Consider the following 12,967-nt stretch of genomic DNA (forward strand, 5'->3'; position numbering starts at 1 on the left):
CAAACCCTCCCTGTTTATCCCTCACGTGCTAACATCAGAACTAATGCTGCTCACATAAGCATTAGCTCATTAGCTCTCAAACAGACACAAGCAAGGACACACACACACACGCACCCATCCACCCACGCACGCACACACACACACCAAAACGCTCAAGTCTATTTCAGCACAGCTATGACACACAAATGTCAGTCGTCTGAAGTCTGACTCATAAGATCCCAATTCCTTGGCCAAGACGATGGATTCCACAATTCTGGCTGTATCCAATCAGATTGAAGCATCAACATTAGCTTTAAAGATTAGCTGGTAAAGTATTCTGCAGACGAGAAAAGCAAAGTTTGGGTTTTAAACCGCACCGGAAGTTGTTCTACCCACCTGCAGCAGTGCAGGAAGCACTAAAAAAACTGTAAGAAAAAAAGAGCAAGAATATGAAATTTGTTGCAAGTCTATCAGTAGTTTGTAAATGTGTTCCTATGTGAAGTTAGCTCAGGGAAGCAAAAATAGCCCTCATGTGATGGCTCCCTTTAAGCAGATATAAGTAGAGCGCTTTAAACTTGTCAGTAATCCTCAGTAAACTCGCCGTCACAGTGTCTGTCAGCTTCAGAGTCAATCCAGCTTGACTGTGCTCTATGTGTGTGTGTGTGTGTGTGTGTGTGTGTGTGTGTGTGTGTGTGTGCATGCGTGTGGACGTGTACCCGTCTTGCCACTTTGCGGGCCTCCCAGTAAGGTTTGGAGTCGTCCACAGCCCGTCCGATTTTCTTCAACACTTCGTCCAGCTTCACTGTTGCTTCCACCAGCACCGCTCGAAACCTCTGGCGGAAGTCCTGCACATGTGATGACATGAAGAAAGCAGCATATATAAGCTTATCAAATGCTGCAAGGTAAACATTGTTTGTTGAGTGGTCAGGTACTTTTTGATCATAAGCATAAACCAGGCGAGGGTCACCTTTTAGGTTGTGATGGAAGTTGGCTTCCGTTGTGCCTTTTTATAAATCAAGATTTCTCTGCTCTATTAAGAAACACACAACTCCAACTCAGAAAATGCTCCAATGTTTCCATTATGCTATTCCTGGTCCTTTATCTCAAAGATAGTTAATTATCATGAATCTTTCCTGGGCTGTTTGTCGTGTGCATTTAAACTGCCAGCACTAAGTGTGTTTTTACTGATGCTGCCAAGTAATGTTGAAAATGCTTTATTTAAAACCCCAAAATAACACAGTTACAAGTGGCATAAAACATGAAATATAGAAGAGTCTAAACAGTGAATGGATGCTGAAAATCATCATCCAAGAGAAGTGAGTCACACCGAAGTGACTAATTTGATTACATCTGGGGGTCACAACTGATCAGGTTTTCTACTTAAGCCCTACTTTCTGATTATAGCTGCACAATAAATGTAGTAGGCCATTGTGAGGTTACAGATCATGTTGCTGGGTTTGCTGAATCAAAAGGGAGTAGCTTACAACTTCCACCTTTCCTCTGCAGGGGATCTTCGCTAGAGAATTTCCCCAAGGCTGAACTTTGTGTCACTAACACTTGAAGTGTTGCCCAATAAGATTCAATGCCATGATTACAAGCAAAGGTATTGTGCAACATCAATAGCCAGTAATTATCTTCATCAGATTTTGCAATTTTTGAGATCGGATGAACATCGACTGTGATGTGTCAACTCTTTGCTAAGTGGTAATATGAGGTAATATAAGATTCCAGAGTGTGACTCGGGTTCTGTAATCCCGTATTATCCCTTATAATTCATAGTTAGGCCTGTCACAATAAATAAAATTTTTACTGGATGATAAATTGTCCCATAAATGATTGCTATAAATGAAAATATTTTTGTTCTTAAGACCATTTTCAAGTCGTATATTGATAATGGCATTGTAATGAAAGTTTGTCCTCTCAAAAACATATAAACAATAACTAAAACATAAATAAGAACCACAAACAACCAAGCTCAGCAAACAGTGTGTGTTGCTACAATGGGACAGAATTGACTGTTTCCTGGCATGGCTCCCTAACAACCAGTTGACATGTTGGAATCATCTGGCGGCTGTTATGGGGACATGGTGACCCCAAATCACTCAGCCCTGGCATGTGGAAAACCTTCGCTAGAGACTACAATAAGCGCCACAATTTAAAACTTCATAGTGTAAAAATGAGGCCTTGTGTGTAATTTTGCGGAGAGGAGACATAAGAACAGTGCAGGCATCTGGAATCTGCATTCTTGACCTTCTTTTTTGGGTTGCACACTCCAAACCACAGCTAAAACTCCATCAGCAACCACTGCTCTCTGGCAGTCTAGGGTTGTGTCAACATTTTCCTACTTTCTAGACAGTCTCTTCTGCAGAAACACCCATGCTATTTTTCATTGTGACGAATAAAAACCATGACCACAGAGAGAAGAGAGAGTCAGGTTTCTGGATTGAACTGCCTTCATTCATGACCTGTCAGCAATGTGTGTGAAGCATTTTAAAAACTGAAACACTTAATCCTCTGGTGTCCTGAGAGCTTCAGTGAGGATAATGCGTGAGCGGAAACCTGAACGAATGCTGTGTATTCGAAGATTTGCATTTTCACGCAATCAAAAGGTAATTTGGTACCTGTTTGCATATCAGTGTTTGTGTGGATGTGTGTGTGAAATGCCGCCTCTGGTGGTCTGTGGAGGCTGTAATTTGGAGAAGCCCGGCATAAAAAGGCAACACCTGCATCCTGTTCATCAAGCTGACTGAGCAGCAAATGAGAGGTTAGCGAAGGAAAACGGGGAGGGCGTCGCAGGAAGCGCACTTCCTGTGACATCATAGCACTTCCTGACGAGCCATTCCTGTACTGAGATAATGATGCAGCTTTTGAATCCAGGAGGTAAATCCTGTGTACAGCTGCATATACAGCAACCTCAAATTTTACCAGTGAAGATCTTAAAAAAAAAAGCATTGAAACGAGTTCATATTTTATAAATAACAAATTTCACACTGAGAAATTTAGGGAAATCCAACCTTTAATATGATTACATTTAATCAGTGAGAAAATCTCATTTTGAAAAACAAAATCACTGGTGGCATAATTACTGGAACATATAACAACAATCCATGTATCCATAGTCTGTACCCGCATGCATCCCTGCAGGGTTAGGGGAGACCTAGCAGTACGGGGGCACCGATTCCAATTTTTAGGCTGATACCAATTTTTAAAAAGCCTGGCCTGCCGATTCCAATTTTCACTGATACCGATTTTTTATTATCTGAAATGTCGTTAAATATAGCGACAAATCTGCTAAATTAACAACAGTGCAGTGACTGTTGTTAACTGCGCATCAGCAAACATGACCTGGTTGGTGGGTCCATAAGTTAGCCGTCACTCTTGGCAGAGGTGGATGATTTTCAGACCTTTGTACAGTTAGATAAGGTCGGTTTTACATTTAAGTATTGATCCATTGCCGATCTCTCGAAATTAAAGCCGATTTTTCAGTGCACCCCTACCTAGCAGTCAGGTTTTGGACTGTGAGGCGAAGTTAAAGTACCCAGAAAGAACCCATGCTTGCATGAGAACATGCATACTCCTAGGGTTCAAACCCCAGACTTTTTGCTGCAAGGCAACAATAGCTGCGTTTCCACTGACCATATAATTGCGCAATTTGACATTTTGAAAATAAATTAGATTTGAAAATAAATTAGGTAAACATGGCAATTGTGAAAAATCTCTTGGTTTTCAATAAAGTTTTGATGCTAGCATTTGCTGGTTTTCTTGGCAAGATCAAAACTGATTTATTTCGCAAAACCACAAAGACGTTGATGGCAGTAAGTAGTTGGAGGATTGTGGTGCGAAATGTTTTTTAATGACTTATCATGTAAACAAACTTATTCACGGGTGATTCTAATTGTGTTTCACATTTAATGGAAACACCGCAATTGCGAATTTGTGTTTTTTTCCGACGTTGGCAGAAAAATGTGATTGACAAAGCACATTTATAAAGGCAACGCATCTAGTGTTACCAACTACACCAACATAACATAATAATTTCTATAAATCATATAAAATAGAAACATTTTCTTCAAGTTATCCTTTATCTTTTTTAGTTTATCAGAGTGTCTGTTCTTTTAGTTAGTCTTACACAAATACCAGTTTCGTTGGGGTATAAATATAACATTACCCATTGCTCTAAACCATTCTTCAAAGTGAGAGAGAAAAGAGAATATTTACTTCAAATAAGGCAGATTTGTTTTGATCTTCTTAAACAGGAAACGACTAAGAAAAGCTTATCGTAGTGTCGCTAAGTGTCTGTATCAGGTGTAAGATTGTAAGATGACATCGCAGACTCTTTGGGGTTTTTCACTGAGTCGCTAATCAAAACATATGGCCAAGTCAGCAGCAGAATAGCTCAACAACAACAAAAAAAACTAATCCAATAGAGGTTGGATTGTTTTCATTTTTATTCAAAGTGAGGCTATTCTGCTCCAAAAAAAGATTAATTTATTCTACACATTTCTACCAGGGTTTTAGTATTTATTATCCTCCCTGGAGCACACATACACAAGCACCCACACACACACACACACACACACACACACACACACACGCACACACACACAGCGTTCTACTTGTGGGAGCAAAAAGAGAGGTTTATAAATGTGTCAGCAGAGTTGCACACAGTTTGAGCAAGGATTTAACTTCACTGCCTGATTTTTCCCCCCAAATCCTTTAAATCTACATCTTCCTTAATCATGTGCTGGCAGTGCAGGGAAGCAGCCTGGCCGTTGAACGTTTAGCCTCAGGACGTTGCTAAATGTCACAGTTGCACGTTGCCATTCAGAAACATGGGCTTCTTGGAGCATTACAAATGAAGAGAGAATGTTTTCTTTTGCTTTTTGTATTACAGAACAGGAAACAGAAAGTAAAAAAGGAGGCTAATCCCACCCTCTCTTGATGAGAAACAGAAGAGGCCTACTTTTAGGATAGGAAAACCTGTGGCCTCACTCTGGAATGTTTAGGTCGTATCTGAACGCAAGCCAGAGCAATAAAGAAAAATCCCGTCTACTAACAATCAATCTTTTTAGAGTTTACAGCTTTCTTTCTCTTTAAAAGCGTTTCATTTCTGCCTTCACAATCAGGGGAAGGGAGTTGCAGCTCAATGGCAAGAGCAATGACCGGTCTCTAAGTTGCCACAGAGGTGCTATTAAGCAGTTGTTCCATGTTTTTTTTCCTACAGAAAGAGGCCAGAATTTTCCATCTTTCTGAGGCTCTTGAACCGTTTTGAAGCCAAAACACTGCTGCTAAGGAAAGCATCCAGCACCTAGCAACAGCTTTCACGCGATTTTTGTCATATTAAAACCACAAACTTTTATTTATTTTACTGGGGTTTTCTCTAATAGACCAACACAGCACTGCATAGTAATAGCATAAAACTGCAAAACTATACAGAAAAAAAGCATTTTATATTTTTTAAATGAAAAAAAGTTAAATTCAGTGCCTTTTAGATGTGAACTAACTGAGTCAAACTGTGTTTGATTTATAAATTAAGCTAAAAGCAACACTACACATGACCCTGAAAACATCATTCCCACTATGGAACACGGTGGTGGCAGAATCATGATGAGAAAAAATGAGAGCTGGGCTACAATCCTAAAACCTTAAAGCCCAAGCTTCAACAGAAGGTTTCAAATCAAAGCATAAACACGGCCCAGTTAAAGTCCAGGCTGAAATTTTATTGAGAATCTGTGGGGGGGAAAAAAAACAACAAAGTATTGACACAAAAGAGCTAATACATTTTTAAATGTTTTGAAACCCAGCTGTTGTTTTCCTTCCCCTTAATTATACAGGAAGGTTATAGATATACTGGTGTTTCTGGTTTTTAACGTGACAAAATAAGGGAAGAAAGGTATTTAAAACTACCTGAACTGTAACTGAAACAGAAAGGCTCCTGTGTTTAAATGAAAACATCTCAAGCTGGATGGCTGCGCTGTTTACCCCGGCAGGACAGATCCAGTAGTGATACAGATGATCTTTTCTTTTCCTTACCTCCAGCTCGCTCTCCAAGCGGTTGATGTCATCCGTGGACTGGTTCAACTTCTCCAGCTCTCCCTGTTTACAGCAAACACGGCAGGGACAAAGAGAGGCAGACCGTTAGATCAGAATGGAGGCGATGCACAGTCACTTCTGTTTAGTCAAATTATCAACTGTGCGTCCCTGCATATGACCCAAAACACATAAATCCAGTGTACTCTAAATAATACATCAATAAATTATTCACAAGAATGTTTCATCCCAACTTTTCCAGACATCTCTCACCTGGATTCTTGGATCTACTTCTTCCTCCTCCTCCTCAGCACACAGAGGATCGTCCTCGCAGATATTCCCATTGCGCTCCATCCTCGGGGAATATTTACAAAAAAATGTTTTTGTGTGTGTTTTTGAAGAAGCGAGGGTCTCCAGCGCAGACAATGAGGGTTGCAGAGCGTCTGGCAGCGGGCGGCGGTCCGCCCTGTTTAACCTTCACGCAGAGCGTCCGGCAGTCTGCATCGCTCTCAGCGGGCTCGCAGGGTCTACTGGGCGGACGTGAGGTGAGGTGACCGCGGGGTCCGCATAGCGCCGCGTCCGGCCGCGATGACGTCCACAAGCAGCCTGCGAAGGACCATAACTTCGGCTCGCGAACGAACTACAAAGAAGAAGAAATTTACCTACGCTGATCAATGGGAGTGTTTCCGGGTTGGGGCCTTCAAAATAAAAGTCAAACTGAAGTGGAAGCCTCATTTGTTTTCGAATGAAAACATTTCAAGTTAGAAGGTAAATTTGGAAAAATGCTGTGAAAGATGGCGGCTTTTTTTATGTTACTGCTTTAAAATAACTGCCAGCGATTAATTGATTAAAACTATATTACAATACATTTTAGAGGGCTTGGTGTGACATCAAAAGATACTGAAACTAGTGTCTTTTAAAAATTATACTTGACCTACCATTTCAATTATTTCTATTTTGTAATGTTGCAACAATAGTTGTCAATATATCCCCCAGAATAATGCTGCCGCCACCATGTATTAGGTGTGAGATATTTCATATTGATATACAATCAATACCAAATATACAATAGAAAAATAAAATTACATTTCAAGAGGGAATCTGAAATTATTCATCTTACCTCACTAATGTGTGCTTCATCTCTCTTTAAAACATAAGCAAAAGCCACAAAATCATTGAAAATGGATTAGCTTATGGAGGGTTTGTTCTCTAAATTAACAAGTATGACTAGTTTTTTTTAATTCTGAAACCCAGATGACTTTTACTTTGGTAAAAGCATTGTGAAGATGCTTGAACTGAAATATGTCCAGCTTGTTGGAACTCCGCGACAACACGGACTTTTCGGTGGTTCCTCTCCGCCATCTAGTGGCCAGGACTCTGGGGAGCATGGTGGGACAAACCTGACTGGAAGGATCTAGATTCCTGTAAACAGAGCATTTTCTCCACCAGCGGCTCCCAGCATGCTGGATCCCATTAAAGTGCTTTTGTCTGCATCTGTCTTATTTCTAGGAAACCGAGAAATGCTGTTTACTCCCAGTGGATAAATATTTAGTGGCGGGCTCCAGTCACATAGAAAATCTTCTGGATTTTTTTGGATTAAACCAACACAAGGTACTGCAACATTGTTTTTCCATTTTTTACTACTTGACAATAAATAAAATATTAACAAAATCTATAACTCAATATAGGTCCAAAACATAAAAACAGCTTTGGACTGTTGCCTTATTTAAAAGAGACATTTCCAAATACTTTGGGTCATCAATTGTTTTCTATTTTGTTGGTAAAGTTATGGTTCAACCTGTGGTCTTGGGCCGAACAGAATCATTTCAAGGGCTGGCCACAGTTTGGCCTCCCCTGGTCTAAATCCTTGCATTTTAACTAGAAGTATGTTTAGCACCAATATCCTCCTGAAAGGTGAAACTCCACTTCTGCCTCAAACTTTTACGTTTCACCTCCCTTCTCTTCTCGTTCATGTCCCTGTTGAGAAAAACATCCCCACAGCGTGATGCTTCCACTACTATGTTTCAATGTGGGGATAGTGAATAATGTGTGAATTATCTCCAACGAAGTGCAGCAAACTTAAACTGAGTGCCTTCAATGTGCTGATAAGGTTGTTGTTGTTCCACAATGCTGTTTATTCACTAATGTTCTCCAACTAAACTCTCTGTCCATTGCTGATCAGCTGGACTTCAATGACTCTCTGACTCTATTCAGTACCAATAGGAGATGTCTGAATGTGGTTGGTTGCACTGGATTCGATTCAAGGCTATTAAAATGAAAAGCGGTTGCATAAACATTGAATTTTTATTTGATTCCTTTACAGCTATGCAGAAATTGTTGTTGCTCCATTGCATGCAACTAATAAAAGCTGCACCATAAAAAGAAGTGAAAAAGTTCAAGGGGTACGAAATGGCTTCTTTCAATACACTGTAAAAGTTTTAACTATCGGGGTGCACAAATGTAAGTTTTATAACTAGTCACCGATTTTACAAAGCCAATTTTGGCTAATCCCTTTTTTTTTGCTAAGTTAGCAACAACTAAGAACAATTTAGAGGGATCAATTAGCCGAACAGTAGAGGTACATGTCTTCAAAAAGCCAGTTTTGGCCAATTTAGTTTGTCTTAAAAGTTGTCAAATACAGCGACAATTTACTTGCCAACAGTGGGGTGGTTATTATCAACGTGACCCGGTGGGAAGGTCTGTCTGTCAGCCCTTTTTCACAGCAGAGCAAGACAGGATAGTGGCTGATTTTCAGACATTTGCAGAGTTAAATAAGATCGGGGGATAAAATCGATGTCGCTTAAGTATCGACCAATGGCCGATCAATCGGTGCACCCCTAGTTTCAACTCACTGGAACTGTATCAGAATAATTAATTAGGCATATGGTTGCATTCAAATGTATCATAAATCATGCTTGAATTATTGTTTTACTTTAAATAATTAATTGTTTTTCGAGGAAGAAACGTATGAAATTATGCATCATAATTTAGCATAGCTGACTTTTCTTAAAAGAAAGAAAGAAAAGAAAAGAGAAAGGGGGAGTTCATCCTGAAGGTTACATCCAGTGACATCATCTTCTATGTTTTTATATATGATCCCATGTTTCACACGGTGTCTAATTCAGTCTAATGTAGCCAACAGATTGCGGTGGACTGCTGGGCCGCTTAGCCGTTCGTCATCGCCTCTCTCTCTCTCTCTCTCTCTCTTCTTTTTTTTTATCCCAGCGTCCCTCCTGCGTATGCATATATGCGACGGTCTGATTTCATAACGCGGTGAGGAGGAAGAGAGGAATGGGGCTCTGAGAGGCGGATGAACATCAACCCCATCGGTCGGCTCACCGTGCAGAGCAGCAGCTGCAGCCACCGTCTCCACCCCGCTGCTGTTCGCCGCCGGTGCCGCGCAGAGGAGATGCGCTATAGCGGAGGCTGCTGCTGCTGATGCTGCTGTTCTTTGCGTCTTGAGCATCATCGCCGCGACGGCCAAAGGGTGGGCACGGGGGGTGGGGGGAAATCGATCTCCGGAGCCAGGGACACACGGTAGACAGGACAGCAGAGGATGGAGTTCAAGCATCTGGTGGAGGCGGCGGAGAAGTGGTGCTCCGGGAACCCGTTCGACTTGATCTTCGCCGAGGAAAACGACGAGCGGCGGCTGGACTTCTACGCAGAGCCCGGCGTTTCTTTCTATGTGCTGTGTCCCGGCGGCACCGACACCTTTGTAAGTGGGCTTCTGCAGGGCCTTAACTTAGCTACTGTGTGTGTGTGTGCGTGTGTGTGTGTGTACGCGCTTGTAGGAGTATATGGGCTGGGTAAAGGAGGTGGTGGTGATGGAAGCGGGATAAGAGGGGAGGGTGAGCAGTATGATGTCATTTCAGTCTGCCTTGACACCTCTTCTCTCAGATGTGTTTAATATTGTTCTTCCTCTTGTTTTATTTTTATTTTTTGCAATAAATTATTTCAATATGGCTCTCTATTCAGGGCGGCATCGCCTTGGGGGTGACTAAAGCACTAACATATTTTTTAGCTGCATTAAAAGGAAGAAGTCACCATCTTGTGTTTTGCACTGGATAATAGAATTAGCATGTGATGCTACTTCAGTATTTAAATATTAGCATTATCAATTATTGAGAAAAATGATTTTTGACATCTTTAGTGTATCTGCTACAAATGAACACAAGAAGTATGCTACAGCAACCTTCTACGCTTTTACAACTTTGCTGAAAGTGAAATGCAGCAGCTTACTTTATACACCAGAGGGTTAGTTTTAAAACTAGCTAAGTGCTGTTTAGCTAGTTTCCCAATAGGAATTCTTTTACACGCGAAACATTTACACTATGTGAGGCTCTGTATAACCACAGGCGATGACGATCAGTGTTGAAGTATTTTCCATGCATTGACCATACAGAGAGAGTTGTAGTTACTACAGGTAGTTGATTAGTTGATATTATGAGTGTTTGATCAAATCTCAACTGTTCAAACTGTAAATAAAAAGAGTGAATTTATTTTTTATATCATGTTTTTTTTTAAATTCTCTAAAAATATATTGTGAATTCATTGCATTTAATTGGTCTGTTTTTTAATTCTCTCATTTTCGTACATACTGTATCAATTCTTCCTTTAATTTATTTACTCTGCACTTTAGTCTTTCCTTTTTTGCTTTTGCATTTTCAGCCGCTGCACATAACTGTAGTCAAGAATCGTTTGATATTAGCTAGCATCATATTCTGGAATTGTTTGTTATTCCAAAATGTTCATTCTAACGATGCTGCAAATTATTCTAATGTGGCAAATTTTGATTAAGTTTAGCATTCGATTGGGGAAAAGGGATCAGTCAACCGGCCGACCTATCAGTCGACCCCGATTTTTTTAATTTTGGATGACCGGCAATCATCCCAACACATGTGAAACCAAGCTATCCACTGATATCTACCTCCATGACCGACGTGATCTGTCTCTGCCTTCGGTATCTGCTAAAATCAAAATCAGCGGATCAGGGTTTCTCCAGAAAACTGCAATCAGTGCACTCATACATTTGATATAAGATGATTTTGTTAAAGTCTGTGCTGATTCTAGACAATAAGACAGGTCTTAACCTAACACAATACTTGGATTTCATTCACAGTTTGATATTATCATTAATTTGTGTTCAAGTTATGCATTTAAGAAGTCTATCTATCTATCTATCTATCTATCTATCTATCTATCTATCTATCTATCTATCTATCTATCTATCTATCTATCTATCTATCTATCTTGATTAAAACTATAACAAATGTGAAGATTTCAGGTCATTTTTCTTGTCCTTCAGAGTCATACAGATTAGCATTAATTTCATGTGAAGAATGATAGTAACAGCTGGCCAATCTCAAACAACCCTTCAAATCAATGCTGGCATTCAAATGCTTTATCAATGTTTGCACCCTTCCTGTTCGCAGCAGAAACATTTCTAATAGTCCTAAATAATAATAATAATAATAATAATAATAATAATAATAATAATAATAGTAATAATAAAAACAAAGTTTTTGTGTTGGGCATAATAACTGCAGATTTGTTAACCTACAAATTGCAACCAAATTGTTCTACCTTCTATTATAATAATTTTCATATTTTTACACTTGTAAAGGCCTTAATGGTGGAATCGGCCCTCAAAATTCAGCCTGGTCAGCCAGGCTAAGATGCACCACATCCTAATGGTGGACGCAGCACAGCCACAAACTGTTTCCTCAGAGCTGACTGTATGTCCTGCGGCCATGTGATGCAGTGCTGGAGTTATGAGTCCTAAAGTCCCAGAAGCCCGATCTGCCCCTCCTCCTCCTCCTCCCCCAACCGCTCAGTGACACAGGCCAATAGGGCGGGGGAGCAGATGGAGATGACCCAGGAGCCGGGGCGTCTGTTCAGTCAATAACACATTATGTCACACGGACCGTGCCTCTGTTGTGTTTGCACGCCTCGTCTGGACGTCGGAGTAACGCCATGGTGGGGCGTTTAGATAGCTGCTGATGAAATTTAGCTGAGTCCCTGCGCCTGAGGCCCTGCTCTCCTTTAAGAAGCAGATTCTAATCAAAGCGAGTAAACAAGACAACAGCGGATTCTTTCTGCGATCTGCTGTCTCTCAACAGAACCACTTTGGTCTCTCGTCCTCATGCTCTCCCTCCCTGCTCGCAGCTTTCTCCTGCTCTGTAATCTAATCCATGTCAGATGTCTTTGCAGCGCGTTCTCTCATGTACTCATCTCCGGCTACATGCATGGTCAGACGTTCAGAGTTCACTGCTGCGCAGCCTCAAACCTGCTGCAACAACACTACAGGCTGCACTCAATATTCTCTTAATATTTTATGTGGAAATATTCACAATCACACCATATGCCACGGCATTAAATGCATACAGTACGAAAAATACATACAATTCAAGTAGATTGCACCATTAGTCAAACATTTATGTAATTGTGTGTGGTAGTTGCATTTTGATCTAGACTCAAATTCATATACAACTGCCAAATATCATCTAATTATTTTAAAATAAGGCATTTTACACAATTGCACTTCAAGAAAGTTAAATTAATTTGCACAGCTGTTATAAAAAGTCCTAACATACTAACCTGCATTTCAAGCAAGAAATAGGCCAACTGCAAAAGTGCTTACTAGTCTGGCAGCTTGTGCCGCCCAAGAGGAGAAGCCGCCCTGGGCACCTGCCCACTTAATCATTTTCAGAAAGCGCTATTTCATCTACTGACGCTCATCAAACCTCCACTAAAGCCAGTGAAAATGCTACCTTGTTATTTTTTCAATAACGGATTCCAAAAATCTAAGTTTTTTAAAGCACATTTTTGTTTAAGTAGAAGCATGCGGTTCAGATTAGACCAGAGGTTCCAAAACTGTGGGGCGCGGCTCCTAGGGGGGCCCCATACCATTGCAGGGGAAGGGGGGGAGGGGGCGCGGGAAGCCGTCTGAATAAAAAAA

General features: G+C 40.7%; 2 protein-coding genes across 3 annotated transcripts in view; one reads left to right on the plus strand and one right to left on the minus strand.

Annotated features, from left to right (window-relative positions):
* Positions 1-6,686, minus strand: part of LOC106960292 (SH3 domain-binding protein 5-like) — a 21,743-nt gene extending 15,057 nt beyond the window's left edge. Inside the window, exons 1-3 of one of the 2 annotated variants that reach the window (XM_015053313.1) lie at positions 6,283-6,684; positions 6,013-6,075; positions 696-824 (exon numbers count right to left, since the gene is read on the minus strand). In XM_015053313.1, the coding sequence (XP_014908799.1) occupies positions 696-824; positions 6,013-6,075; positions 6,283-6,363 (273 nt within the window). In that variant the 5' untranslated portion in view covers positions 6,364-6,684. Of the gene's footprint in view, positions 1-695; positions 825-6,012; positions 6,076-6,282 lie in introns of both variants that reach the window. The other variant, XM_015053314.1, reaches the window with a different exon arrangement.
* Positions 6,687-9,076: 2,390 nt separating this feature from the next.
* The window catches only part of mturn (maturin, neural progenitor differentiation regulator homolog (Xenopus)), a 27,108-nt gene continuing 23,217 nt past the window's right edge, over positions 9,077-12,967 (plus strand). Inside the window, exon 1 of the mRNA XM_015053305.1 lies at positions 9,077-9,724. Within this exon, the coding sequence (XP_014908791.1) occupies positions 9,566-9,724 (159 nt within the window). The 5' untranslated portion in view covers positions 9,077-9,565. The remainder of the gene's footprint in view (positions 9,725-12,967) is intronic.

The sequence above is a fragment of the Poecilia latipinna genome, unplaced genomic scaffold (assembly GCF_001443285.1).
Source record: "Poecilia latipinna isolate Pla-1442-1.1 unplaced genomic scaffold, P_latipinna-1.0 Scaffold1174, whole genome shotgun sequence".
Lineage (NCBI taxonomy): Eukaryota > Metazoa > Chordata > Actinopteri > Cyprinodontiformes > Poeciliidae > Poecilia > Poecilia latipinna.